At 41.4% G+C, this 27,584-nt stretch overlaps 1 protein-coding gene across 1 annotated transcript in view; it reads right to left on the bottom strand.

Annotated features, from left to right (window-relative positions):
- The window catches only part of LOC138948490 (death-associated protein kinase 1-like), a 159,485-nt gene that overhangs the window by 99,320 nt on the left and 32,581 nt on the right, over positions 1-27,584 (bottom strand). The window contains exons 4-9 of the mRNA XM_070320046.1: positions 25,850-25,973; positions 24,069-24,144; positions 21,992-22,144; positions 20,424-20,469; positions 19,412-19,501; positions 18,740-18,859 (exon numbers count right to left, since the gene is read on the bottom strand). Coding sequence (XP_070176147.1) covers positions 18,740-18,859; positions 19,412-19,501; positions 20,424-20,469; positions 21,992-22,144; positions 24,069-24,144; positions 25,850-25,973 — 609 coding nt within the window. The remainder of the gene's footprint in view (positions 1-18,739; positions 18,860-19,411; positions 19,502-20,423; positions 20,470-21,991; positions 22,145-24,068; positions 24,145-25,849; positions 25,974-27,584) is intronic.

Genomic DNA, 27,584 nt, shown 5'->3' with positions numbered 1-27,584 from the left:
AGAAGATACACTACGAAGGACCAGAATGACAGATCAACCACCTTCAAAGAAGCCAAGGCCATCATCAAGCCCAAGCAACACAAAAAGTGGTTGCAGCAGCACCCACACTACAACAAAAACGACGCTTTTCACCTGCTCACAAGGTCTGAGCAGGCCCTCATATTCAGGCTGCGGACAGGCCACAACCGAATATTGTGAATATGTTCTGCTTCTAAAGCAATTCCACTCTACCTCAAATCTCGATCAGCACTATCAGGGCAACCTTGGCAAACTCACAGCGGCACCATAAGCTGATTTCGTTTGCCCTGTGTTTGCACTTCTGGGTAAACTTTCCCCGAACACAATGCGTGTGTAACTATTCTACGTCCACTTCGACCCTCAGCTTTTCACTGTCAACACGACCCGCGAGAACCTTTCAGTCGCCACAATACCGAGGCTTTTCTGCAGATCGACCTGGTTTCGGTCAGATCAGTGCAAATGTTGAAATGATTATAGATGAGGTTTGGGAATTTGAACAGGTGAGGTCACAGAGGTGAACGGGCAGGAAATGTGTGTGAGAAGGCTGAGCAGAACTGAACTGAATTTGGGAGCTTAGTGTTCGTCAGGTCTCAAAGCCTATAATTTTATTGGACATGACTTTTTGTGGATGTGATATAAAATAAAATAAAAGGGGGGGGGGATGAAGGGACTGGAGGGTGACGGGGGTGGGTTCGATAAAAGTGTTAAAACTTTGCTGTTAGGATTTTCTAAAATAACAGTTCACATATCACCTCCAGTGCATTATTCTCTCATGGGGTCCACATACGTAATATTGGGGATGGGCCGATAACAGCAGAGAGAAGAGCCCCTATTTTCATAAGGCCTCTCGGGGTGGTCAAAGCTTGCAACAGTGTCCAGCCTGGACGGTTTAATCAGATGGCGTTCACATTACACAGGCAAAGTGTACAGGTGTGGAAGACAGTGGGGCAAGATGAACACATTTAGATATCTACCGCAGACCGAAAACTTCAACAGCAAAGTGTCAACATGCTTTCCGACTTCCCTCGGACCTTTCCAATCAATTCCACTAATGGTTTTCTCAGCGCCGACCTGATTGGGTCAAACCTCTACGAATGTAATCAAACCTCTACGATTTACATTCGTAGAAGTTGTTGGGTCAAATTCGTGCACTCCGACGCAAGTCTTAAACAGCAAACTGAACAACAGAGGAAACTATTTCGATCACGCAGCTCAGTCAACCCGACGCGATGTTTCAATGTTGTTGTAATCACCATTGACGTTGATTAGGCCAACAAAAAAAATAGGTGTGGTTACGGTAACATAGCCAAAAAAAATAGGGTAGGTAGGTAGGCAATCACTTTTTTTTTTTTACTTTTTTTTCTAATGTGTACAAATTAAACCTACTTGACAGGGAAATAAGTGTGCGACTCGGGCGCTTTCGCTTTCATTGCGTTTTTTGCACTCGTTTTTTGTTTTTTTTGTTTTGTTTTGATAAATGTAATAAAAGGTTATAGGATCGGCCCCTAAAAATAGGGTAGGTCGGGTTACAATAACCACACCTATTTTTTTTTTTAGGCCTTAGAGGCACTTTCTCTGTCGCGCTGAAATCAATGCAAGAAAAGTAGGTCAGAAAGATTTCTGGGAGAAAAGTGGATAGCTTGGCTTAAACCAGTTTCGCGAGAACAAGCATATCCATAAATAGATCAATCTGAATAAAACCACGTATCGAATGAGCTTTGAAGTTGAGAGGTAGAGAACGGATGGGAAATACGAGTAACAGAAGTTGCACAAGGCAACAAGTCTCCTTGGCGCTTTGCAGGAACGACGGATCCTTCTTGACTGTCACCCGTCAATCAAAATGTGGATTTCCTTCCCTTTCTCTGGTGCGCCGCGCCAAAATCAATGCAAACGTAAGGTCTCGTGGTCGTTCGATTGATACAAAAGCAGTGTTCCAATCAAAGCCGAACTTCCCACTCCCCCTGAGACCCATGAGCCTGTTGCGTCGCTTGCGCACGGTCAGCAGCCGCATCTATTGGGACAAGGTAGTCTGTCAGTGTGGCAAGACTGGACACCTCACACACGTGTTTGAAGGTTGTGACACTCTCAAGGAAGAGATGTCTAGTCTCATCCGCTACAGAAGGGAGAATGCTCTCAGTCTGGGAGACTTTCTCCGCCCACACCCATCACTCGGAGAGAAACCGATGATGGTCTTGGTCACCAATCTGTTCACCTCAACTGTTGCGAGCTGGTTCTAGTGTGCTTGCAGCAGACCCAGCACAGCACAGATCCACTTCTGGAATCTTAAGCTAAATGTGTCCCAAGACACACATTTTGTAGTCCTGGCATCCTGAAAGGCAGAGGCCCCAACCTACAGGTTTGCTTCCATACCAAGAACGCCTCCAGACACGGGAACTTGGGAGCAGAGACAACAGCTCCGCTTGAACCTCAGAAACCAAATGTGCCTCCAGACACACAGATCCCTTAGACGGCCGAGGCTGTGGCCTCTAAGGTTCTCTTGTACCAAACCGCCTCCTGACTCTGCATCAGATTGCTTGCGCTGGCATCTGCTTACATAGACCCACATAAGTCACCACCGAGTGGTAGACACAGACGACATTTGGTAGCACTGACTGCCAGCTTCACGGTAATGCGTACCCCTAGCGCGGCTCTGCTTGGGTGGGAATGTTCTGAGCAAAACACTATGTGTTACTCCATACCCCCCGCCCTCCATGGAACTTCTTGACCCCAACCAATGGGGGGGGGGGGGGGGGGGGGGAGTTTGCCCAGTCGGTAGAGGCGCTGGCTTTAAAACCGGTTGTTACTATCAGCGTGGGTTCAACCCCCAAGTTCGGCGCGGGATGTGTGTCCCAGAGTCAACTTTGTGCAGACTCTCCTCGGTGTCCGAACACCCCCGTGTGCACGCATGCGCACGATAAAGATCCCAGGGTCACAGCGAAAGCCTCAGGCCTTGGAAACACGAATACATGCATGCAAAAATATGAAGCCCGGGTGTCCGTTCGGCCAACAGCCAATAAAGTAACCATTTCAGCACTGACCCAAGACGACCCAACCCAGTCCCTAGCCCAGTTCAGGTCTCCTCTAGCAGCCGGCAGCCAGCTGTCTACATCCCCCCCCCCCCCCCCCCCCCCGCATTTTCATTTTTTATTTTCATACAAAACCGGGTTTTCCCGTGTAACATGCCCCTAATAGCTTTGCCGTGAGGGCGTAAAACTTACATTTTCTTCTCAAAGCCGACCTTCTTTTGTCACACCCACGTATCAATCAACTCACGCACCAGGATCAGGATGAATGCAAACACTGAAAGTCGCGATCTAACAGTCACATGTCTCCCGCAGAAGTAGATGGAGAAGCTCAAATCGTCAGTCTGACCACCTGGGGGACCCCTCAATAGTACAATGGTCAATCTGGCAAGTTGGGGAAACCTTTCAAGTGGTAAAGTTCCAAAGCTTTACTCGGCGCCGGTCAGGATTAGCAATACCAATATCTCACTACTCACTGTGAAAAGGAATCGAGAGCTAAACTGGAAGACGTCTCAGACGGTGAACTTGATTGGACGGACGTCTATAGTCACGGTATGACCGACTATAACTATTTTTATTTTTATTTGGTTTACTACATCCATCTGTGCGGCCAGAACATTTTCAGTCTGTACAAGGCCAAACCTTTACTCGGCGCGATCAGTTTCGCAAAAACAAAAAACTATTACCGCAGGGGGAAAAAGAAGGAGATATTTTCTGGAAGAATGTTCTGGCGGGGGATGACGTGAATCAAACCGTGTGTATGGGAAGGACTAGAGTGGTCAAAATAAGTTGTAGTGCTGGCAGAAACAAAATAGGGTCGGTCGGGTCATCTAAATCTAAACTTTTTCCTTTTCTTCTTTGGTTTTGAGTTTTTTACCTGAGGCCTAGAGCGCATGGGGGGAGGGGGGGGGGGTTCTAGCAAAACCTAGGACCAACAGTTGACGTATCTATGTGTCCAGCTGAGACCGTCCAATCGATTCGACAGCGCTGACCTCAGGCTACTTCATTCCGTGCAACATCTGTCACACTGCAGTCAGGTTGCAGGCGAGAGTCTGAGAGAGAGAGAGAGAGAGAGAGAGAGAGAGGAGGGGAGGGCGCATTTATAGCCATAAAATGACCCTGTCTTGGCCAATCCTGAAATACAAAAGCCATCTTGGCACAAGAACAAGTAAGCAGATATACCTCGGTTTATTCAGCTCAGAGTTGATCTTATAAAAACGCTTAAAATTAGCACATTTTTGGTAGTTTGTTTTGCTGTTTCATAAGTTATACAGTCACAACAAATGAATCCCCGCAAATCGACAGAACTAGTGTCTTTTGCATTGTCACATCATTCTAGCGCGCACACACACACACACACACACACACACACACACACACACACACACACACACACACACACACACACACACACACACACACACCTAGAGATAGCAAATACTTCAAAAGCCCAAAGAAAGCAATAATACAGTCCACGCCTTATTCCAACAACTGAGGTGTAACTGTCAGTAGGTGAACGAAAGAGCTTCCGGCATTTAAAACGAATCAATACAGTGTATCAGACAAGGGACAAAACACTATTCACACTCTCCGCAAATCCGACAAGCCCCTGCCCAATAAAGAAGGGTTAGGACAGACAGTCAGTGTTTTGTCTAGAATTACTGAAAAGCGAACTCGAGAACGAGAGCTTTGCCCCACCCTATACCAGCTGAAAGAAACGATGAATAAGGGATAATAATAAATCCTCTCTCTCTCTCTCTCCTCCCTCCCTCCCTCCCTCCCCCCCCTCCCTCCCCCCCTCCCTCCCTCCCTCCCTCCCTCCCTCCCCCCTCCCCCTCCCCCCTCCCTCCCTCCCTCTCTCTCTCTCTCTCTCTCTCTTCTCTCTCTCTCTCTCTCTCTCTCTCCTCTCTCTCTCTCTCTCTCTCTCTCTCTCTCCTCTCTCTCTCTCCTCTCTCTATCTCCCTCTCTTTGTGCAAAAGGGGAATCCATGCTAAGAATCTCAAGAAGAGTTTGTCAGTTACATGTACTGCCTGTATAAGTTATTACGTGCACTTGTTTGCACTACTATGAAACTAATGTCAACTGGTACAAAAATGAATTTTATCAGTGCACACATGCATGGAAGAACCAAAATTGGTTTTCCTGACAGTTTTATAATCACAGTCTACGATATGAATACGATTAAAACGATACATGAATGCGGCAATGCAGCAAAAAGTAAATTCATTAATCAATACATTTAAAAATCTTGTTTTCTGTGGTGAACAATCTAACATTGTGGGCCACCATTCACTGAACAACCCAGACACTAGAAACTGCCTTTCGCTCTTAATTGACAATCAATGTATCTACAAACCCATTACCTCTTCCCGGAGTTTACAACCACTGGCCTGTTCATCCCAAGAAGCCAAACCGACCAGATAACGAACAACTGTACTCAGTCTTGATCCCAAGTTTACCTGTTAGTGTCCGAGTGCCTTCTTCGTCACATCCACCCTCTGTTCAAACATCTAGTATGTTATACGGGAAAGCAAAGGTCTTTAACTACGACCCTGTCCTCGGGAAACAGACAGCACACTATCCGTGAAAAGGTAGGGGGTGGTGGTGGTTTTGCACCCCCGTCCCCCCTCCATGTTCATTAATGAACGATAAACTATTCATTATCACTCTTTATTTTTCTCTTGTGTTATTTGAACCCTCTCTCTGTCTCCCTCTCTCTGGAGACGATCAACAATAATTATAACCAACCAACCAACCAACCAGCCAACCAACTCTCTCTCTCTCTCTCTCTCTGAGTTTCGCTATCATCACCTCAGTACATCATAGACGGACTCCTCATAAAGTTTCATTGCCAACACATGAATGGGGAGCATTAAAAGGATAACATCACCACATCGCCAACATCATCACCAAGGCGAACAGAGCACTTGGCTTTGCTAGACGCAACATCAAGCTCAGCAACAAGAAGGTCAAGGCGGCTGCATACAAGGCACTAGTACGACCCATCCTAGAGTATGCCAGTCCAGTATGGGACCCACACACCGCTGAAGACAGTGCCTCTCTCGAAAAGGTCCAAAGAAGAGCAGCCAGATGGGTGTCGCATCAATTCCGCCAGACCTCCAGCGTCAACAACATGCTCGAAGACCTTGAGTGGCCTACGCTTGAGAGCAGACGGAGGCGAGCGAGACTAACAACCTTCTACAAAGTCCACCACGACCTTGTCGCAGTGAAGAGCAACCACGCACCAAAGCCAAGCCCACCCAAGTGCACGACTAGGCAGATCCACGCTCCATCCTACGAAATCCCCCACTCTAGGACAGCCTACAGGCAGAAAACATTCTTCCCGCGCACCATTCCAGAGTCGAACCGCCTGCCTGTAGAAACTGCCACAGCGCCATCCCTGGCATCCTTTCAGGCCAGGCTGGCAACTCTCCACTGACCCATCATCCCCCCCCCCTACCCCCAACCTCCCCCCCCCCTGAACTTCACCCCTGACCAAGCAATAGACCGGAACCACCATCACCCAAGCGTAGCAGATTCATCACCATGCTGATGTTGGCTACCTATCACTAAGAAGAAGAAGAAGGAATACGAACAATCACAGTTTCAGTTTCCTGGTACAACCGCGGCCAAAGCTTGTTTGCACAGCACTATCATCGTATAAAGACGAAGACACAGTAGTGTACCAGCCGCATAAAACTACAATTACTGCCAACTAGTTTTTAGGATTTTTTCATGAATGAAAATTGCAATGCGTGCGTGCGTACGTACATGCGAGTGTGTGTGTGATTGTGTGCATGCATGCATGTACGTGCATGTGTGTGCGCGTGCGTGTGTGTGTATGTGTGATAGAGAGAGCGAGTGTATGATTCTGTCTGTCTGTCTGTCTGTCTGTCAAGGCAGGTGTTTGCATGCAGAAATGAGGAAGAGGGCAGACGAACAAAAGAGACTATGAGAGTACAAAGGACAAATTCAGAATGTGTTCTGCATGTTTGTGTTACACGAATTCATACAGATCAGTTAGAAGGCTGAAACAAGACCATCAAAGCTGAAAGTTCCATCAAAATATATACACACACAGCACGCTGGCACACTCGCATGCACACACACACACGCACACGCACACACACACACACACACACACACACACACACACAAATACACACACAAATCAAAGCAATCAAATAAATCAATCACTGAACTGACGATTCAGGAATACAAACATTAGTAACATTTATTCACATTGGTACCCATTCAAAAAATGTGGTCAGCACAAATAAAGTGCAAGGTAGACATTGAGAAAAATGGTCCAACAACCTGTACATTGAGGATAAGAGTTCTTTGAGCAAAAGCAAGCCATCTTCATCTAGCGTTAACCATTGATATAGCATTAAATACTTCAAAAAGAAGTCTAAGCATGGGGCAATTTAAAAGTAAGTCAGCAGAGCGTAATCCTTGTCTGTGCTGCAAGCAGTCAACAACAACAACAAACTGCCTCAGCTTACAACGACACTTCATTACATCAAGTGTCTGAAGACTGTATTGCAGTGGGTCCCCTCACACTGCGGGATAGAGGGGAGCGAACAAGCGGATAAAATGGCCAAACTGGGTGCGGAGGACGAACAAGAAGAAAACCCAGTGAGCTCCACAGAGAAGAAAACCATCATAAAGTCTCTGCTTAAAACCTCCCCCCCCCCCCCCCCCCCCCCCCACAGCTACCACCAACTGTCAGGGCCTGAACAGGTCGTCATTTTCCGCCTGAGAACAGGGCACAACAGAATGCAACAACACCTGCACAAAAAACTGCGAGCCGTGCCCTCCCCCATGTGTCCCTGTGGAGACGCAGAGCAGGATGCAGCCCACATCCTGCAGGACTGCAGGAATCTCCAGCCCCTGAGGAGAGAGATCTGGACCTGGTCGGTGCCCCTTCATGAGAAGCTGCATGGACCTGTGGAGGCTCTTCATAAGACCACCAGCTTCATTACCAGAGCTGGACTCCAAGTTTCGCATTGGCGAACGACAAGAAGAAGAAGCAGAGCATAATCCTCTAACAGCAAAATGCTTAACAAAACATAACTACTGTTACATCCCTCATCACTTTGTACACTCACTGGCCAAAAGCATTATGTGAAAAGTAAAAATAAGTAGGAAATAGTTACAGTTACTCTTGGCAAAGCAACACTGAATAGTTTTAATCCTGGACTATTCCAATAAAACTCTTAGTCTTATCAAAAGCCAGACATTCGGATGGATTAAAAATGCTAACTTTTTTGGTGTCACTAAACAAGGCTGCATTACTTGTAATCTATACTGCGGTAGTCTGCGCCTTGAAACTTGCTTCAGAATTCAGAGTTTATAAGCTCCTACTGAACTAGGTCATAACTTATGTTTACCGGTGTTCCAGCAGTCTCAACAAAACTTAGGGCTAACTAAGTCAGCCCATAAATCGAAACCGTTTGGTAAACGAGAGGCTTCAACCAAACCAACTGTTACTTCTGCCAAATAAGACAGATACGCCAGAGAGTGAAAATTTGGATTTTGCAAGATCAAAACCTGCTCAGAAGCAACTTTTTCACAGAACAAAATTAAAGTCAAACAGAAGGGAACAAACTCACACGGGGGGGAAAAAAACCACAGACTAAAACAGGTATCCTAACCTGTTGGCACAACTCAACACAGAAATAATTACCCTTCCACCATCAAACAGAAAATCTCTATTGCACACAATAAAAGCGCCTGTGAACACAATGCTCACAGCAAAGTCTTGTAATGTATTTTTTGATAACTTGTGAGAACAAGTTATCAAAAAATACATTATAAACAATAAAGTGTTTGGAATAAAGTTTAATCTCATTATATATATAAAACATGAATAAGCTGTAATTCAGTCAGTGGCACTTTGCCAGCACACTCTCTTTAATTGGATGTGAGTACAAAGTTGACTGTGATAGATGTACTTGTTATTTTATCCCATTTGTTTTGGTATAAATAATTAAAATAATGGAGCAAAATGTCAAACTGTTTACCCAACAGTATTTTAAGCAAAGGTGATTATGACTGAAAACTTTTTCAGTCATTTTATTTCTTCTCTTTTAATTTTTTTTGTTAGAAAAAAACCAATATCATACTTTATTTCTAATCTGGAGAGACAATTAATTTTTGTTCAGTCTTCAACAACCATATTTCTGAGTTTTCTCCCTCCTTTATAAATAATGTTTGCACATTTTTAATCTCAACAAGTATGTATACATGTATTTAACAATTACAAAACACTGACAGGTTAACAATTGTGTCAATTGCAATAACATGTGAACAAACGACCATTGTCTCACCTCACTTTATGCAAACAACACACATGAGTTACCTCATCTGTCACTAACTAACATGGACATTCTTGGCAGTCAACTAACAATTAATTGGGACTTCAAACTTCTGAATACATTTAAAACAAGAAGAGCAAAGCCCATACGACTCACATGCTTGACCTCGACCTTTAGGGTAACTAAACCTAGCAATGACATCATACACTAAGAACTGCTTTACACATTTTTCCTACCAAAATACATGTGACCTTGACCCAAGGTCAAGGTCATCCAAGGTCATGCAACACAAAGCTGTTAATTCAAGACATAGGAAGTACAATGGTGCTTATTGGCTCTTTCTACCATGAGATATGGTCACTTTTAGTGGTTCACTACCTTATTTTGGTCACATTTCATAAGGGTCAAAGTGACCTTGACCTTGATCATATGTGACAAAATGTGTCTCATGATGAAAGCATAACATGTGCCCCACATAATTTTTAAGTTTGAAACAGTTATCTTCCATAGTTCAGGGTCAAGGTCACTTCAAAATATGTATACAATCCAACTTTGAAGAGCTCCTGTGACCTTGACCTTGAAGCAAGGTAAACCAAACTGGTATCAAAAGATGGGGCTTACTTTGCCCTATATATCATATGTAGGTGAGGTATTCAATCTCAAAAACTTCAGAGAAAATGTGAAAAATGTGAAAAATAGCTGTTTTTTAGGCAACATTTATGGCCCCTGCGACCTTGACCTTGAAGCAAGGTCAAGATGCTATGTATGTTTTTTGGGGCCTTGTCATCATACACCATCTTGCCAAATTTGGTACTGATAGACTGAATAGTGTCCAAGAAATATCCAACGTTAAAGTTTTCCGGACGGACGGACGGACGTCCGGACGTCCGGACGTCCGGACGGACGGACGGACGGACGGACGACTCGGGTGAGTACATAGACTCACTTTTGCTTCGCATGTGAGTCAAAAATCAACTGAAACATTGAATAAAGCCAAAAGCTTAGCCCCCCCCAAAAAAAAAATATATGTTGGTTTAGGATAACGTGACCAAAATAAATAGGGTCGGTAGGTAGGCTTTTTCTTTCTTTTTATTTCCTTTTTTTTTTATTTAGTCGAAAGAGGTTACTTCCCTTAATCTCGGTATGGTTCGCAAAAATGTGCCAAAAAGTTTGTTTGTTTTTTTTAAATGAAAAAAAAGTTTTAGGGTCGGCGGAACAAAATAGGGTCCTTAACCAACATTTTTTATGTGGACCTAAAACAACAAGAGAAGGACCGATATACTCCAAACAAGAGCTAGGAGGCTGGTATGTACAATTAAAAATCCCATAGACAATATAAGGGGAAAAGCCTTCAATATGAGGGTTGATAAAAAAAGTGTGCAGCCCCTTTAGGAAGGAGCTTTAGTCACACCTCTGACTGTGTGTCTTCTTTACCTGTCTTTTGGAAAATCACATGCATTAAATTTGAATTAGTACTCCTATCCGTACTCCTCCTGTGGTTCAATTGACCCTGACACCACATCTAAACAATAACAAGACTGACCAACAGAAGTCTGATGACTGTTTCCTGGCCGTTCGGAAATACAGATCAAAGATGGTCTCCACGTCTACAGACAGACTTTGGTTTTCAGGGTTTTTTTCAGTTATAATTCATTGAATTTCTCAGAATTTCTCTTTTTTTTAAACAAATAATGTTGGCTTACTCAATCTGATCAGGCTTTATGTCAAAGTAATGAGAGGGCTGACAAGAATTTGTAGGTCTTTTTCTAATTTATGACAGGTTAGATGACTAAATTTGTAATGGATCTTGCACACGCCCGAAGTTCCTTTAGGAACCAACAATTTTTCCCCAACTCTCTTATTTGTCACAAATTAGCAACTGCGTTTATATCAGTTCAAAATGTACAGCACACCATCAATTCATGTTAAGATAGCTACAATGTCAAAAGCTTTTATCATTAGCTGAAGCCACAGTAAAATAATGTAACACAGCAAAAATAAGCAAAAAACAATTGTTAGGATATTTGTCAGTAAAACCAGTCGCAACAAAAAGTGCAATATAACGAGACTGGCATCTAAAATTCAAAATATTAATGTCATGGCCAAAAAAGCTGAAACAAAAACTCTGAGAAACAAATTGTAGCACCTAGGAAAATGAGTAAAACAAAAGTAACTTTCTCCTCACATTCTTAATGTTTCTCTTCAAATGGCAAACACCTCTACACCATGAAAGGTGATCTCTCTCTCTCTGTCTCTGTTTCTCTCTATCTCCCTATCACACACACACACACACACACACACACACACACACACACACACACACACACACACACACACACACACACACACACACACACACACACACACACCACGCACACACTCACACACACACACACACACCTTTCAAACAGGAACTTAAATGTTACAAAAATCAGCAAGAAAACCCTCTCAAAAAAGTCTATTTGTGCCAAACAATAATCAATAAATCCTTTGCTTTGATGTGCAACACTTGTTCTTATGACTGAAATGTACCTTCTATGTTATTTACCCATTGAAATCTTCTGCATGCATGGTCCCCTATATCTGTAGACTGCCTTTATTGAGCAATATTCCATGGAATATATCAACACATAACAGTAAAGAACATTTTGTAGAACCGTCGCGATATAACCTTCGTGGTTGAAAACGACGTTAAACACCAAATGAAGAAAGAAAGACATTTTGTAGAACAAAAATTTCTAGATGTAATCCTCCATCATCTTTAGCTAAGAGAGCACTGCACCTGACTGGGTACAGTGTGTTTCTTCCAGGATGTGTATGTGCTTGGGTGCCTGCATGCTTGCAGTGTATGATTGGATGTGTTGCTTCTCAGTTCTCTCTGCGTGCGTTTGGCCATGCCTGTTTATGTGTGTCACATGCTTGAATGTCCATTTGTGCGTGTGTATGTGTCTGTTTGACTGTGTCTGTGTGCATCTGTGTGTCAGTGTATCTGTGTGCCCCTGTGTCTGTCTTCCTGTCTCTGTCTGTCTGTCTGTCAATCGCTCAGCTTCAGCTTGTTTCTCTGTCTGTATCTGTGTATGTATTTGCATATGTGTGTGTTTCTGTGCTTCTTTGCACCTCTGTGTGTGTTCCAAATTCACACCTCTTCCTTTGCTTCTAAATCCTATTTCATGATTAAATCTACATAACTGATAAGTTTTTCACATATCAACACTGCACAGAACAGTGCCATAAGCAGAATTTCAAAATATAATCTAACATCCATTACTGAATCCAAATCATTGCACTATACCCACAAAATAAGGAGAAAATCCTAAATATTCCAAGCACTGCCAAAACAGGCATTTTATCATGATTTTTATTTGGTCCTTACGGTGTTTTCAACATATTAATGAGGTCACGGCTGATCAACGATTTTTGATTCGTAAAGAGGTATTCAAACATGGACGGTGGGTAGAGGAACTTTTAGTCAACAAAACTGTTCTCCCATAATTATTCCATTAACACATCACACATAAAGTACTGTTTAAACATATTTTTTCCCCTGGTGAGGAACCCAAATAAGTATGTTAAATATGTTTTACAAATAATCCCCTTGTTACGGTAATATCTACAGTATAAAAAAGCTGAAGCACCGGTTATTGTACAATGTACTGTGAAATGATAAGTGAATGTTGCAGCATTAAAACTGCTTTTCAAAGAACAGATCCCATCAAACCATAATGATCATGTCAGCGAAAAACAGAATGTAGCAGAATTAAATATCATACCAGAACAAAAAGCAATTAAACAAAAGAGCAAAAACATTACGAACAAATTAAATCATAAAACTTTTCACATAAGATTCTGGGAGGATTTGAAGTACAGACTGGAACTTCCATTTTAACACCTAAAACGTCTTAAAAAGGAGGGAGTCTTAAAATGGGGGTACATTTACAGAGGCTTTGAACAGAAAGTCTGAAAAAACAGGTTCTTAAAAGGGAGGGCTCAGCCTTAAATTGGGGGGGTCTTAAAAGGGGGGTAGATAGGAAAAATCACATTCAATAGTCTGAGTTAAACTTTTTACAAAAGAATTTTGTTTCTCTCTTTAGACAACAGAATCGTCATGTCAAACAGGTACATGAGAATATATTTCAGACTTTACAACCAACCAAAACCTTTTAGGCTTTTCTTGATTGCATTCAAGAATAAGAGAGCACAAATAATAATTACACGCCAACAATCCATCTCTGCTCAACTATAATCTCAGAATGACATGTTTTTGATTTAATTTTTTATGAAGAGCTATACTCTACTAGCTAGTCCCTCAAAAAATCACAGCAGATCACAGAACTTTACATCTCTATTCAGAGACAAAGGCTTAAAAGTATATGAATCATTTATGTGAAAGACAGATGATTATACAGTCATTGTTTCAAAATAATTTGATTTGTGTTTAAACGTTAAACATTATGGAGTTTTGATTGTAAAGTCAGGCCCAATAAATACACAAAACATTAAATGAATTTAAAATAATATCCGGTACATACCAAAAAAAAGCTTATGAACTGAGGAACACTTGCCTCACAACAAGACAAAACAATTCAGATCAATGCCCAGGATTTTCTAAGATGACTTAATGCCCACACATTTTTCCTTCAAAGAAAAACATCTTCTCCAAAAGATACATAGAATGCTATGTAAAATTGAGATGAACACTGAAAACAAACTTTCCAACAAAAAAATTCAGGCCGTTGCTTCACTGGGTATATCGAAACTTGGGTTAGTGTTGGTGTCGCAACCGGAATCCTGCTCCGACACAAGCGGGTCAGTGTCCAGGGACCCCAGTGAGGTAGGGTCATCTTCAGGTGACCCCAGAGTTGTGGGGTCATCATTAGGTGACCCTAGCGACCCTGCTGACCCTGCCCCTTCTTGGCTTGTCTGGCAAAACAAACACACAACCAAACAAAAGCAGCTAGTAGCACTGCAAAGACACACAACTCATCGGCAACATGGTTAATTACTTCCCCTGAAGCACTTTTGAAATGAAGATGAAAATGTGAGACTGTGATAAGGTTATTCAAAAGCACACAAGCCACTCAGCAAATAAGAATAGAGAAACCAGGATGGACTCATGCTCACACCAATTTTCATGCTGCTTTTTATACCACATACCACTCTTGAAGAGAAAAAAAAAATCATGCGGTAAAATACAAGTATCAAATTAACACAAAATACAGAATACCTACAGCATATTTTATTGTTCACAAACAACACCATATTTATTCACATCGACTCAGTAAAAGGCTCTATCTAGAGCATTGAAACTTATATTATGATTGTTTCCATTACAGCACACTACTGGTCAGTGTGACACAACAATAACAAACTGACATACATCTAAAACATCCACTATACCATAATAAAATAAAGAACTGTTACCCTCAACAGAGCCTGAAAGTCAGTTACAAAATGCTTCCTTCCCTTGCATCTTGAAGTATTTTATAACCATCAGGTTACATCTTATCAAAACCCACACACACACACGCACACACACACACACACAAACACACACACACACTCACACACCATCAAGACAGAAAAAGTCAGACAGAGAGGGAGAGAAAGAGAGAGAGAGATCAGCTGGTGTGTCAAACGGAAGACCAAAGATAATTATAATTCACCATCCAGGCTGTTTATTATCGCTTTAAAAGTTATACACCTTGGAATAGCAATAGCTTACTACAGCAAAGCATTACTCTGGCAGTACAAAATCAAAAATCTAAGATATCATTTTAAAGTTATGGCATGTTCAGATCAAGACCCCAGTCACTAGATGGTACAGACATACCATCAATAAAGCTGTTTGCTACCAAGTCCATTTTGAGAAGTGTAACAGCGCTCTAGCTGCAAGCAGTTCAAGAAGACCAATGCAATAAATGAAAAACCAAAGAAATGCATAAGCCTGAACCTTCATGAGTGCCAGCATAACGATGTGCTCTCAACAGCACACCCAGCACTCAATTCAACCCCTTTACAAAGTACAATCTCAAAAAGTGTAATTTAAAAAATGCTGCAATAACGTTAAGATGCTAGCCGTGACCTTTTATGCTCGCATTTTACCAGAGGAAAACCTTTTACTAAACCATATGTCTCTACTGAGCGTACCAACACTGCTTGACTAAGGTTTAATAATCTGACAAATTACTTAGTCTCTTGTTACAGCAGCAGTACTATAATAAATAATATGAACATCAGGACGCAGGCCAGTATATATTACTGACAAGTTGCAGTATATTTACACAGCTCCAAAACAACCATGCAAAAATTCACAACACTAAAATCATGCAAAAATGATGCCTTAATAACTTAACCACCCATCCTCTCAAGCTACTGCAATAGCCTTGTCATCACTGAGAGAGACATCAGAAGATATAGCAACCACATCAATAGAAACACCCAGAAAGTGTCTCATTTTTCAGAACAGCCTTTGTCTGAGAAAAACCAACCATATCTTCCCAGAATCAATGCAGCAGATCCTGCTTACATTTCACGTGTGTTTGCAACAATGTAGCACAATAAATGTAACTCCTTTCTCGGCCTGAAAATCCATGTAGCGGTCGATCACGATTCCCACTCACAGCGCGCCTACACTGACACCAATATACTTTTTCCTATTCATAATCCAAAAGCAAAAAGATGCCGCAGAGCTTCTGCAGACTACTACGTTTGTACAAAGAAGAAGCATCCATACATAGCCAAAGATTGGTTGTGCCCCAATTTCAGGATTTGTTTTCAGCAGAATAATATCCAATATTTACAGAATGAGTTCCCTTACTTATTATTAAATACACAGAAGGAAGAAGGAAAGAAAAAAAGAAAGAAAAAAAGAAAGAAACAAAGAAAAAAAGAAAGAAACAAAGAAAGAAAGAAAGCAACAAACAAACAAACAAACAAACAAGGAATAAAGAAAAGAAAAGAAAAGTAAAGAAAAGAAAGGATAGTACAGATAGTCACCCTAGTTTCTTCACCTACAGCTGAAAATGAAAGAAAGACAGACATACAGATAGAAAGGGCGGGGATGTAGCTCAGTCGGTAGCGCGCTGGATTTGTATCCAGTTGGCCGCTGTCAGCGTGAGTTCGTCCCCACGTTCGGCGAGAGATTTATTTCTCAGAGTCAACTTTGTGTGCAGACTCTCCTCGGTGTCCGAACACCCCCGTGTGTACACGCAAGCACAAGACCAAGTGCGCACGAAAAAGATCCTGTAATCCATGTCAGAGTTCGGTGGGTTATAGAAACACGAAAATACCCAGCATGCTTCCCCCGAAAGCGGCGTATGGCTGCCTAAATGGCAGGGTAAAAACGGTCATACACGTAAAATTCCACTCGTGCAAAACACGAGTGTACGTGGGAGTTTCAGCCCACGAACGCAGAAGAAGAAGAAGAAGATAGAAAGAGCACTACACCTTACGAATGAAAGAAAAATCACAGATGACAGAACAAACAGTAAGAGTAGAAAAGATCACAAATCTGAATCCCTTTAAACTACAGCATCAGCAAATTAGCAGAGCAAATGTACAGCACTGTACAATAATACACCACAACAACTATGCAAATTGTTATGACGTTACACATACAACTGGTGAAATATATATGTCAGTCATATAAATCTTCAAGTTGAGCAGACATCAAAAGCAAGTGAAAACAAGACTAATACCATAGATCAAAGAGTTCCTCTCTATGTAAATACTGGTGAAACTCAGTATAGACTCACTCGTGATAAAACAAAATATAATTTTCTTTGGCGAAGATTTTCTTTATGCATATGTCTGATGTCCGTATTGTGTTCTGTTGTGCTTGAATGCATAGATTCTGCATGTAACCCAAGCTAAGATAAATTGCTAGTGTACTGCACAAAGTTGTAATACAGTCTTAATTTTTGCGTCTCATACTGAGGCTCACCAATTGGCTTTGTACAAGCTATATATGTCAGGCATTAATAAAGCAGCTTTGTAAGCATCAACAATAAGAACAAGTACAGATTAGCCATCAAATTTTTACAAGTGAACTTCAAAATTCAAAAAGACAATGCTTTAATGTCATTGCCAAGAACTTTCCACAAGAGGGAAAGACAAGTGTGTGTGCATCCATGCATGCATGCGCGTGCGTGTGTGCGTGCATGCGTACGTATGTGTGCGTGTGTGTGTGCTTGCATGTGTACCGTATTTGCAAGGGGGAGAGGGGCGAGGGGAGGGGCGAGGGGAGGGGCGAGGGGAGGCGGAGGGAGTGGGGTGAAGTAACTGCTTTTTGCAGGCGAGAAATTCACACAGTTAGGTTTATTTGAAGTTCACTTGTAAGCTTGTAGAAGACGTCAAGTTGATGGATGATGAGATAAAATGCGATGTGATTCAGGTTTGTTATTTTAACATCAAATTCATGAATCATTTCATTTTCATTTGGAAAGACAAAATACATAGAACTACAGAGGAGGGAAATAAAGAGGGCAATAGTTTTGGACAGAAAAGAATACAAAGCCAATAAACAGAACAATGTCACACTGTACAGAGTGAAAGAGCAAGAGAGAGAGAGAGAGAGAGAGAGTGAGAGAGAGAGAGAGAGAGAGAGAGAGAGAGAGAGAGAGAGAGAGAGAGAGAGAGAGAGAGAGAGAGAGAGGGAGAGAGAGAGTGCAGTAAAGCTAACAAAGCAAAATCATTAAATCATGAGCATTTTTGATGGTGTACAAACTGAAGAAAATAGTGCAGTTAAGAGAGCCAAACATTCTATGAAGCTCATAAAAAAGAGCAAAACTTCTGTCTGTCAGATTTTACTATATTTCTGTTTTGTGTTTGTTTTCTTTTTTCTCTCTCTTTCTTTTAGTTTGATGGCACGGAGCTCCCCCAAAATCGGCATATGCTGCCTGAATGGCGGGGTAAAAATGGTCATACACGTAAAAATCCACTCATGCTAAAAACATGAGTGAACGTGGGAGTCTAAGCCCATGAACGAAGAAGAAGAAGAAGAAGAAGATGGCACGGAGCAAGAAGCATGCCTTAATTTCTTATGCTGGAAACATTACTGCTCTATTCCTGTAAGGTCTACATTCTACTGGTTCTTATTATCCTGTGCTTTTAAGTTACAATGAAGATTAGAATCAAGAACTTGTAAGAGGACCTGGAGAAGACAGTATTATTTGTCTCGCTGTCCGGTCTTACAGTATAGACGTGTGATCGACAAGAAGAAAAACTTGAAGAAATCTTAAAGGGTTCTGGAATGCTTTCAGACAATTAAATAAACTGGAAACACACAGGCCGAAAATCTTTTCTACCTCATGTTTGTACACTTACAAAACAGCTACTGATTATGAATAACCTCTGTGACAAAAAAGGTGTGCAACTGACCTCCTCGTCCAGAGTGTTTCGACTGCTCATTGTTGTACGACTGCTCAGCGTGTCTGTGCTCTTTCTCAGCTGTATACTCCTCGAAAGTCGATTGCACAGGCTCACTACCCGCATTGATTGCTGGAGAGAAAAAAAAACGTTCACAGATTCCAAGTGAAGAAGTTACGCAGGAAGAAAAATGGGAAAAGGAGGGCCATCAAACTAAAACAGGACCAAGTGAAAGGGTTAGGAAGGGGAGAGAACAAAGAAAAGAGCAGCTGGAAGGAAAGTGGGAATTCACAAAATTAACAACAAGAAGAGCTAATGCTCATACAACTCAACTTTCATCATACTTAATATGAATCAAACCCAAAATGTAAGCTGCTCTAGCTCTATAAAATAATGTTCAAGAAAACTGCCTTAAAAAAATCCCACCTAACACTGTAAGTGTGAAATTTAGAGGCTCTAGCTTGAAAATCATTTGAGAAAACCTCAACATGAATTTGTCGTCTACGGCCGGCCAGTCTAACTTTTTCTCATTACTTAGACTCTCTTGGCTGCTCAGGTGAGTCCAAAAAAGACTTATCCAGTACCATGTAGCCAACAATATCAATCGTATTTTGGACTGTTGTCTTTGCAAATCTGCAACTACCTACACAACTATAATTATGGTCAACACCAGATGTGCCTTACCCTCCATCGTTTTCGTGCCATGAAAGACTTGAAGTTGTCGATGTTGATCATTGCCGACCGCCTGGCGATTGCCTCCTTGTCTTCCACAGGCTGCAACAGTAACCACAATGTGCAACATCATCTTTACACAAGAAATTAAAAAATGTTAAAAAAATTAAAATAAACAAATAAAATTAAAATTAAAATATGTAAGCAAAAGCAAAGATCAAGCTTTTTACTTGGCTATGTGCCTTAAAAGACAATGTTGGGAAATAACTCTGTCGGGTTTGGATGGGTTGTGAAAGAGTGAATACCCTTGCTTTTCCTCTAAGCAAGAAAGAAAAGGCGTCGGTTGTAAGAAAAGGCGTCGCCTTAAACCTCTATCCTTGAAAAATAAAGTTCCATCATCATCATCATCCAACAAATAACTTAAAACGTACTCTTGTCCACATTTTTCTGACACACTCCTTGCCAGTGATCAACACCTCCAATGTTTGTCCGAGTAAAAAGCAAGGGCATTCACTCTTTCACAACCCATACAAACCTGACAGTTATTTTCAGAATTTGTCTATTGCTTGATTATCATTGTTTCAACTTTCATGAGACATCATATGAACAAAATTTTGTTCAAAGCAAAAAAAGAAAGACATATCAACGTCAGACTCTGGCAGTGACAGAAAAGGCAAAATATTGGAATCACTACGGAAGGCACTATTCTAAAGAAAAAAGAAAGCCAAGAAATGTTGTCTTTTATTTTACAACAAACCACTGATATCATGTTTACTGCATAGATGCAATAGTTTAACATTAACAGCATTCAAAATTCAGCTCTGCTTGTACATCTTCAACCTGGTTACATGTATACCTTGATCGGTTCTTTATGCACATCTTCAACCTGGTTACATGTATACCTTGATCGGTTCTTTATGCACATCTTCAACCTGGTTACATGTATACCTTGATCGGTTCTTTATGCACATCTTCAACCTGGTTACATGTATACCTTGATCGGTTCTTTATGCGCATCGCATACCTTTATCCAAGGATGATTTAGGCAGTCATGAACTGTGGATCGTTTTCTGCACACAAAAGAACACAAACATGACTTTTATTTTCTTTCTTTTTTTTTTTGACATGCAGTATATATTACAATCAAAGTGATCGTTTTCTATGGGGACAAAACAACATTAACATGAATTTTGTTTACATGCAGTATATATTGCAACAATCCAAGTGATCGTTTTCTATGGGGACAAAACAACATTAACATGAATTTTGTTTACATGCAGTATATATTACAACAATTCAAGTGATCGTTTTCTGCTCACACACAAAAAACACAAAAATGTGACCCTCCACCACGGAATGAGTCGCATGTCACCTTTGCATGATTTTCATATTTTTACATTTTCCTAAAGAGTTTTTTACGCTCTATCCAGTGGTGAAAACCGTTTTAGAAAAGAGCGAAAACTGTTTGAGTTATAAGCCTGTGACTAAGGTGACCCTCACACTGTTACCAGACACTCCCCGGACTTATATTAAGCCTAGCGCAGAACCGCGCAAGGTGACATGCGACTCATTTCGTGGTGGAGGGTCACATATGACTCTGTTTATCTTTTTGTTGTTGTTGACATATAGTATAATGTATCGATTTTAACCAAAGTGATCTATGTTTGCTAATCTAGTCAATACAAGAGCAAAGTCATTATAAAAAATGCAGGGATGAAAGTTGATAATGTTTAAAATCTGACAAATCTGCCTGGAGATAAGGTAGCTTTTCAAGAACGTGTAAAGGGAGAGAACCCACAGCCCTTAACCTGCATCATGCAATTATGCTGTTGGCCATGAAAAAAAAGAAAAGAGTTCTGTTAACTTCCGAGTGCATGCTACAAAATTCTCAATCTACACTGCGCGGTACCAACAAATCAATGGTTGAAAGCTACCTTAATTTTACATTTCACTATATTGTCACACTAAACTGTCCTTTCGATATATTCTCTTGTTCCACAAAAACATGCATGGTAGTGGGGTAGAGGGAGTCTCTTCAAAACAAGTACATTCTCAATCTTACTATTAAATAAGAAATAAATATCCGAGTTTAGCAGTGTATGCATCTTTTCACATGGTCATACAGTAAAACCAAAAGCAAGAAATATTGATGGCAAATTTTCTCGCCACTAACATCTAAAACAATTACTTCCCTTGGCTTGCTGCACATTTGCAGTTATTCATGTGTGTCACTTGCACATGGAAAAAGTAACAAATGCATGTCTAGTCAATATATTTCAAAATATTTTTGATATGCATATAGCATAATATTACTAAGAAGAGTCATTTCACGTCTGAACCGTTTGATCGAGAGACTTTTCATTCAGAAATGTGCGTATTTGAAAGATGCTCCTTCAACAACAACAAAAACCGACAGTATTTATTTAATATTTTAATTCTAATGTTGCTGATTGTGCTTTTTATCTTTCATGTGAGTGATAACTCTGCTCATCAAAGGAATTTGAAAATGCCCCAATGTCAATGTTAACACACACAACAAAATGTTCACCGAACAAAAGAACAGAACGAAGAGCAAAATAATTATCATGCTACCTGGGATTGCGTATGAAAAGTTTGTCAATAAAATCTTGAGCAAGTTCACTGGTGTTGTGGAAGAGGTCGTGGTCAAATTCGTAGTTGAGCGCAGTTATGTTGTGGTACGTCTCTTGCTGACTGTCGCCAAGAAATGGAGAGGAGCCACTCAGTCTGTGGAAAATATTGAATGCACAGTGTTACTGAAACAAAAGCATAGTTTTTAATCCGAAACAGTTCTCAATTACAGTTATCTTACCAATCAGACTCTTTGTGTGCGTGAATGCATGTGTATATATATGAAAAAGACTGAGGGCGAGCATGTGTGTCTATCGGTGTATCTGTCTGTGTCTGTGAAAGTTCTATGCAGTCAACAAGTACTAAACTGCATGAACGCAGGTGTCATCAAATAAGAACCACAGTGCTTAAAACAGAAGCATGCTACTGTAAGTTCAGAATAATCAATCAAGTCGATGTGGTCTTTCCTTGACAGTCTACATGATTGACCTCATCTGCCTTGTACCTTGACGTTCTATATCCCCAAGCCATTCCCCATGGCTCTTAACCCACTCATCCACCCCGCAAGCCCTATTTCTCAACCCCACCATCATCGTCCACTTCTCATCTCTACTGTGGGCTGCCAGAGATTAACTTTTACTGGTAAATCTAACAAACTAGTTACCAATACCTCTTGAGAATCTGTTTAACAAGACGTTGCTAGTCAAAGCGTTGTGATGAAGACAATCATATTCAGAAGCACAGTGTTCGAAGAGGCATGAGATGACTACTGCTTGTTTTGACTTTTAAAATATATCCTTGGGGTGGGGATGGGGAATGAGCACCAAACATGTAAAAATCTGCCGTTTATTATTCCATGCATTCATAAAGAAACCAAGTTTCAATGCCCTTGGCTAACCCTGTGCTGAAGGCTGAACCTCTTTAGCCCCCTCGCCAAATTCCTTTCATATGAACTGCAAATGACCTGATCACAAATTCAGATAAAATGCAAATTGTGTGAACTGATTCTACAAGAAATGGTTTGTTTATTCTAAATCTAACTAAAATAAAACTGCTGCTTTTCCTCACAGTTAAAAATGAAAGGTTCATCTAGACCAGAAAGAGATGCATTACACTCTGTGTGTCTGAACCTTTGTAAGACTGAACAACAAAAATGTCTACTCATACACACACACGCATTCATGCACGCACGCACCCCCTCCGCCCCACACACACACACCCACACATACACACACGCACGCACACACTTTCAAAGACTGTATCCCATAATCCAAAATCTACCTTAAATGTTTAAGCGTCAACACATACATGTATATCAATGAAGATGACATGAAATTCGATGATGATGAACAAATTCTGATTTCACATCTAAGTGCGACAGATTTCTACAGAATTTTGAGGATACAGCTACAAAGAATGAAAATAAAATCCTTGAAGTGTGAAACATCAACCCTCAATCTACCTTCTCTCTCAATCTTTTCACACAGCCTGCCTCAGAAGGTCACTCTAAGGTTAATTACGTGTTTTGCCCCATACTTGCTAACCTTATCAGTACATGGCACAGGGAGATAGATAGCTCTAGCTTGTGACACTGTGAGGACGGTCATCTTTCATGCAAGTCACCCTGAGGAGATCTGTCGATTAATCAAAGGCTGCCCACCCATCATGCCCAAAGTACAGCAAATCAACTTCCACTTTTCTTGAACTGCAAAGACTACAATTTGTATTTGAACTAAGGATCTTTTCTTCTTGGCATTCGTAGGCTGGGAACCAGGATATGGGAAGTTCATGTGAATACAATGCATGTGCATGCATGCTGTAATTTGCCAGATGTCAACATCCTGCTTCTTCTTATCCCTGGGACTTAAGATAAGAAGAAGTATGATGATGATACACTTATCTGGAAATTTCAGCATGCACACATTTATGCATGCACATATATACACTGTGGTTCAATGAGGCTATAACATGCAATAAAGGAACAGATACGCACGCACGCACGCACAACGCACGCACGTGCACACACACACACTCACACACACACACACACACACACACACACACACACACACACACTTACAATATATAAGTGATGACTCCAATACTCCACATGTCTGTGGCCAGGGACAGGGGCTCGTAACTCACAACTTCTGGGGCTGCAAGAATAAAACAGAAAGTACTTATAAACAAATAATTGCATGTACATGCATGGTCAACTAAATATGAGAAGAATATAAATAAATACTGTTTTAACAATCATACCAAAAAAGGAGACTGCATGTATGTATTCCGCTTCTGGGTTTGTAATTTTTTTAAATCATGTGTTCATGGTGACACTGCATATGTGCAAGATACATGCAACGATCATATCCAAGCAAATTTAGCTTTTCTGTTTTTGTGATTACATGTTCATTCAGTGTTAACACTTAGCAAAAGTTTAAAGGCAACTTCAATGGCCTTCTTCTCTCTACTATTCTGTAAGGAGAAGGTCTAATCATTTATGAACATGAAACACACAAGAAATGGTTCACCCGCAAGCCTAAATCAGAGCAGTTGTAAATAGCCATGTACATAATTATTACTTGAAATTTTCTTGTCTTTTTCATGCTTACTTTTGAGTGCCATGTCTCTGGTTGTGTTGTTGCCTTGTCATCTTCGTGTAATTTATGCGTAAGTGTATATGAGTGTGCTTGAGTTTTTGATGCGAAAGAATGTGTATGAGTGCGCCTTGAGTCGCCTTGTGGTGAGATATGTGCACGCTATAAATTCTCGTATTATGATTATACATTTTCACCAAGATTTGATTTCTCCTGAGAAGTTAATTTTTAAATAAATTCACACAAACAAACAAATTGGAAAGCGTGCATTTTGAAAACCAGAGGAATTAGTGTACTATGCAAAAGGCAGTCTTTTGATCAGGTTCTATTGTACTGTAAGGCAAAAAAAAAAAAATAGGTGTGGTTACGGTAACATAGCCAAAAAAAATAGGGTAGGTAGGTAGGCAATCACTTTTTTTTTTAAACTTTTTTCTCTAACGTGTACAAATCAAACCTACTTGACAGGGAAATAAGTGTGCGACACGGGCGCTTTCGCTTTCATTGCGTTTTTTGCACTCGGTTTTTTTTTTTTTTTTTTTTTTTTTTTTTTTTTTTTTTTTTGACAAATGTAATAAAAAGTTATAAGATCGGCCCCTAAAATTAGGGTAGGTCGGGTTACCGTAACCACACCTATTTTTTTTTTAGGCCTAAATACAATAGACAATGGAACCCCCCTCCACCCTTCAAAACCTCCCGATTTAAGACCTCACCCCACCCTCTTGCCCCCAATCCCATGACCCTAGTTTTCCAGATTGTACCATTCTAAGACTCCCTCCCTCTGCAGACCTACATGGGAGGGACTGAAAAATGTCATGAATCCTGAAGAATTTTAAGGGGGGGTCTTGGGGCCCCCAGACGCTAAAGGATTTGTATAATTAACAACCCAAAAAACGCCACCACAGACATTACGATCGGGATTTCCGGCATATACCGGAAGAATCCCACCCATGGAACTTAAGCTCCCTCTTTAGACCTTTGTTTGTTTGTTTGCTTAACGCCCAGCCGACCACGAAGAGCCATATCAGGGCGGTGCTGCTTTGACATTTAACGTGCGCCACACACAAGACAGAAGTCGCAGCACAGGCTTCATGTCTCACCCAGTCACATTATTCTGACACCGGACCAACCAGTCCTAGCACTAACCCCATAATGCCAGATTGCCAATTTTAAAGTCTTAGGTATGACCCGGCCGGGCTCTTTAGACCTGCTTTTCTCAGATTTTGTGAGGTCTCAAGAGGGGGTGTTCCACTGTACATGTACCAACCAATGAACTCAGCTGTCCCCATCATGGCCCTCATGTCCTCCTGGTCGGTCAGTCTGCGGGCCAGCCCAAAGTCAATCAGCTTGATGTTGGTGGAGTTATGGTTCAGCAACATGATGTTTTCAGGCTGTTGCAACATTAAACACCATCCAATCCATTTGTGATCAACAACAATTATATGTTCTCAGGACAAAAGAGCACTTTATGTTTGTGTGCTGGTAGGATGAATATAATTATATGTGTTCGTCCTACCAGTTAATACACAAACATATGTGCTTGCAATTGTGCACAAAGGCACAGACACAAAGTAGCACCTCATTTCACACCTGGTTTGCAAACAAACACAAACAGCACACTCACTCTCTCTCTCTCTCTCTCTCTCTGCCTGCCTGCCTGCCTGCCTGCCTGCCTGCCTGCCTGCCTGCCTGTCTGCCTGCCTGCCTGCCTGCCTGCCTGCCTCCCTCCCTCCCTCCCTCCCTCCCTCCCTCCCTCCCTCCCTCCCTCCCTCCCTCCCTCCCAGATGCAATGAAGCAGAATATTGCCACATATATTGCATCTATCTCTAATGGAGTAAGCATGCAGTCAACCTTACTGTACTGCTTGATCCATTAAAAAAAAAAAATGGTAGGCTACTGTTGCGAGGAAGGGGAACACATGGGTGAATTTGCTCATTAGCTACGTCTCAACTGAGGTTGGTGGCCGGGGTTCATGGCGTTCTTTTCCTCACATTGATCCGCCCCCCATGCAATCCACTTCCTGTCCTTGATCTCATCATTCTCTGGTCTAGCCTAATTTGTTCTCACTCAGCTTGGGTGTCTCATGTTCCAGCGCATGTATTTTGGTCTGATCCCTCAAGAATTCGCAAGTGTAAAAAGACAAGCCTCTTCCAATCCCTACCCCCTACCTGCATTCTCTCTGAACTACCCCGCAAGCTCACTCTGTGAGTTTACATTTTCAGCGACAATCTGGGTCCCTTCTACAAACTAAGGTGTTACTCATGAAGTTCCTGTCAAGAAGATGTCAGATGCCTGCCTAGTTCTGTGTCAACAGGAAAAAGACAAGGACCTCACTCACCCCGAAACTGTACTCAAGTCTACCCTTTGATCAGGTCTGTATCTCACCTTCATGATCAAGGTGCACAATGTCAATGTCATGAAGGTGTTAAGTACTTTCCCACATGTTTGTACTTAAAGACCACCAAGACCCTCCCCTAATTTACATCTCTTTCGACACCTGTGTTCCACCTTTTGGTCAAAGTGCAGTCAGATGACCATTATGAAGTGTATGCTTAGTGGGTAGAGTTGAATCCTGCTCCCCCCTCTTACACCATTCCCTCCACACACACACACGCACACAAGCAAGCACACACAAGCAAGCACACACACACACACACACACACACACACACACACACACACACACACAGTTACCAAGTGTTTCCTTCCACTCAACATTTGTGTTTCACCTTGAAATGAAAGTTTACACTTTCACAGTAATGAAGATGTTCAACTGATAGAAGCCAAAGTTTCCTCACTACTTCCTCCTCAAACTGTACAATCTTTTCCACTCAAGGTGTTCTTACCCCTAAAATCCCAGTGCACTATCAGGAAACTTACCTGCTAAGCCGCACATCCTAACCCCAAAACACTCAGACTCTGTATTCCAAAAGTTGAAAGGAAAAAGAGGAGGTTTACTTAAGCATATACAGAAACGATTTATTCAATTTCAAGCATATAATG

Source organism: Littorina saxatilis, linkage group LG1 (assembly GCF_037325665.1).
Source record: "Littorina saxatilis isolate snail1 linkage group LG1, US_GU_Lsax_2.0, whole genome shotgun sequence".
NCBI lineage: Eukaryota > Metazoa > Mollusca > Gastropoda > Littorinimorpha > Littorinidae > Littorina > Littorina saxatilis.
The sequence above is the reverse complement of the archived record's forward strand: the minus strand, read 5'-3'. Positions and strand labels throughout refer to the sequence as shown.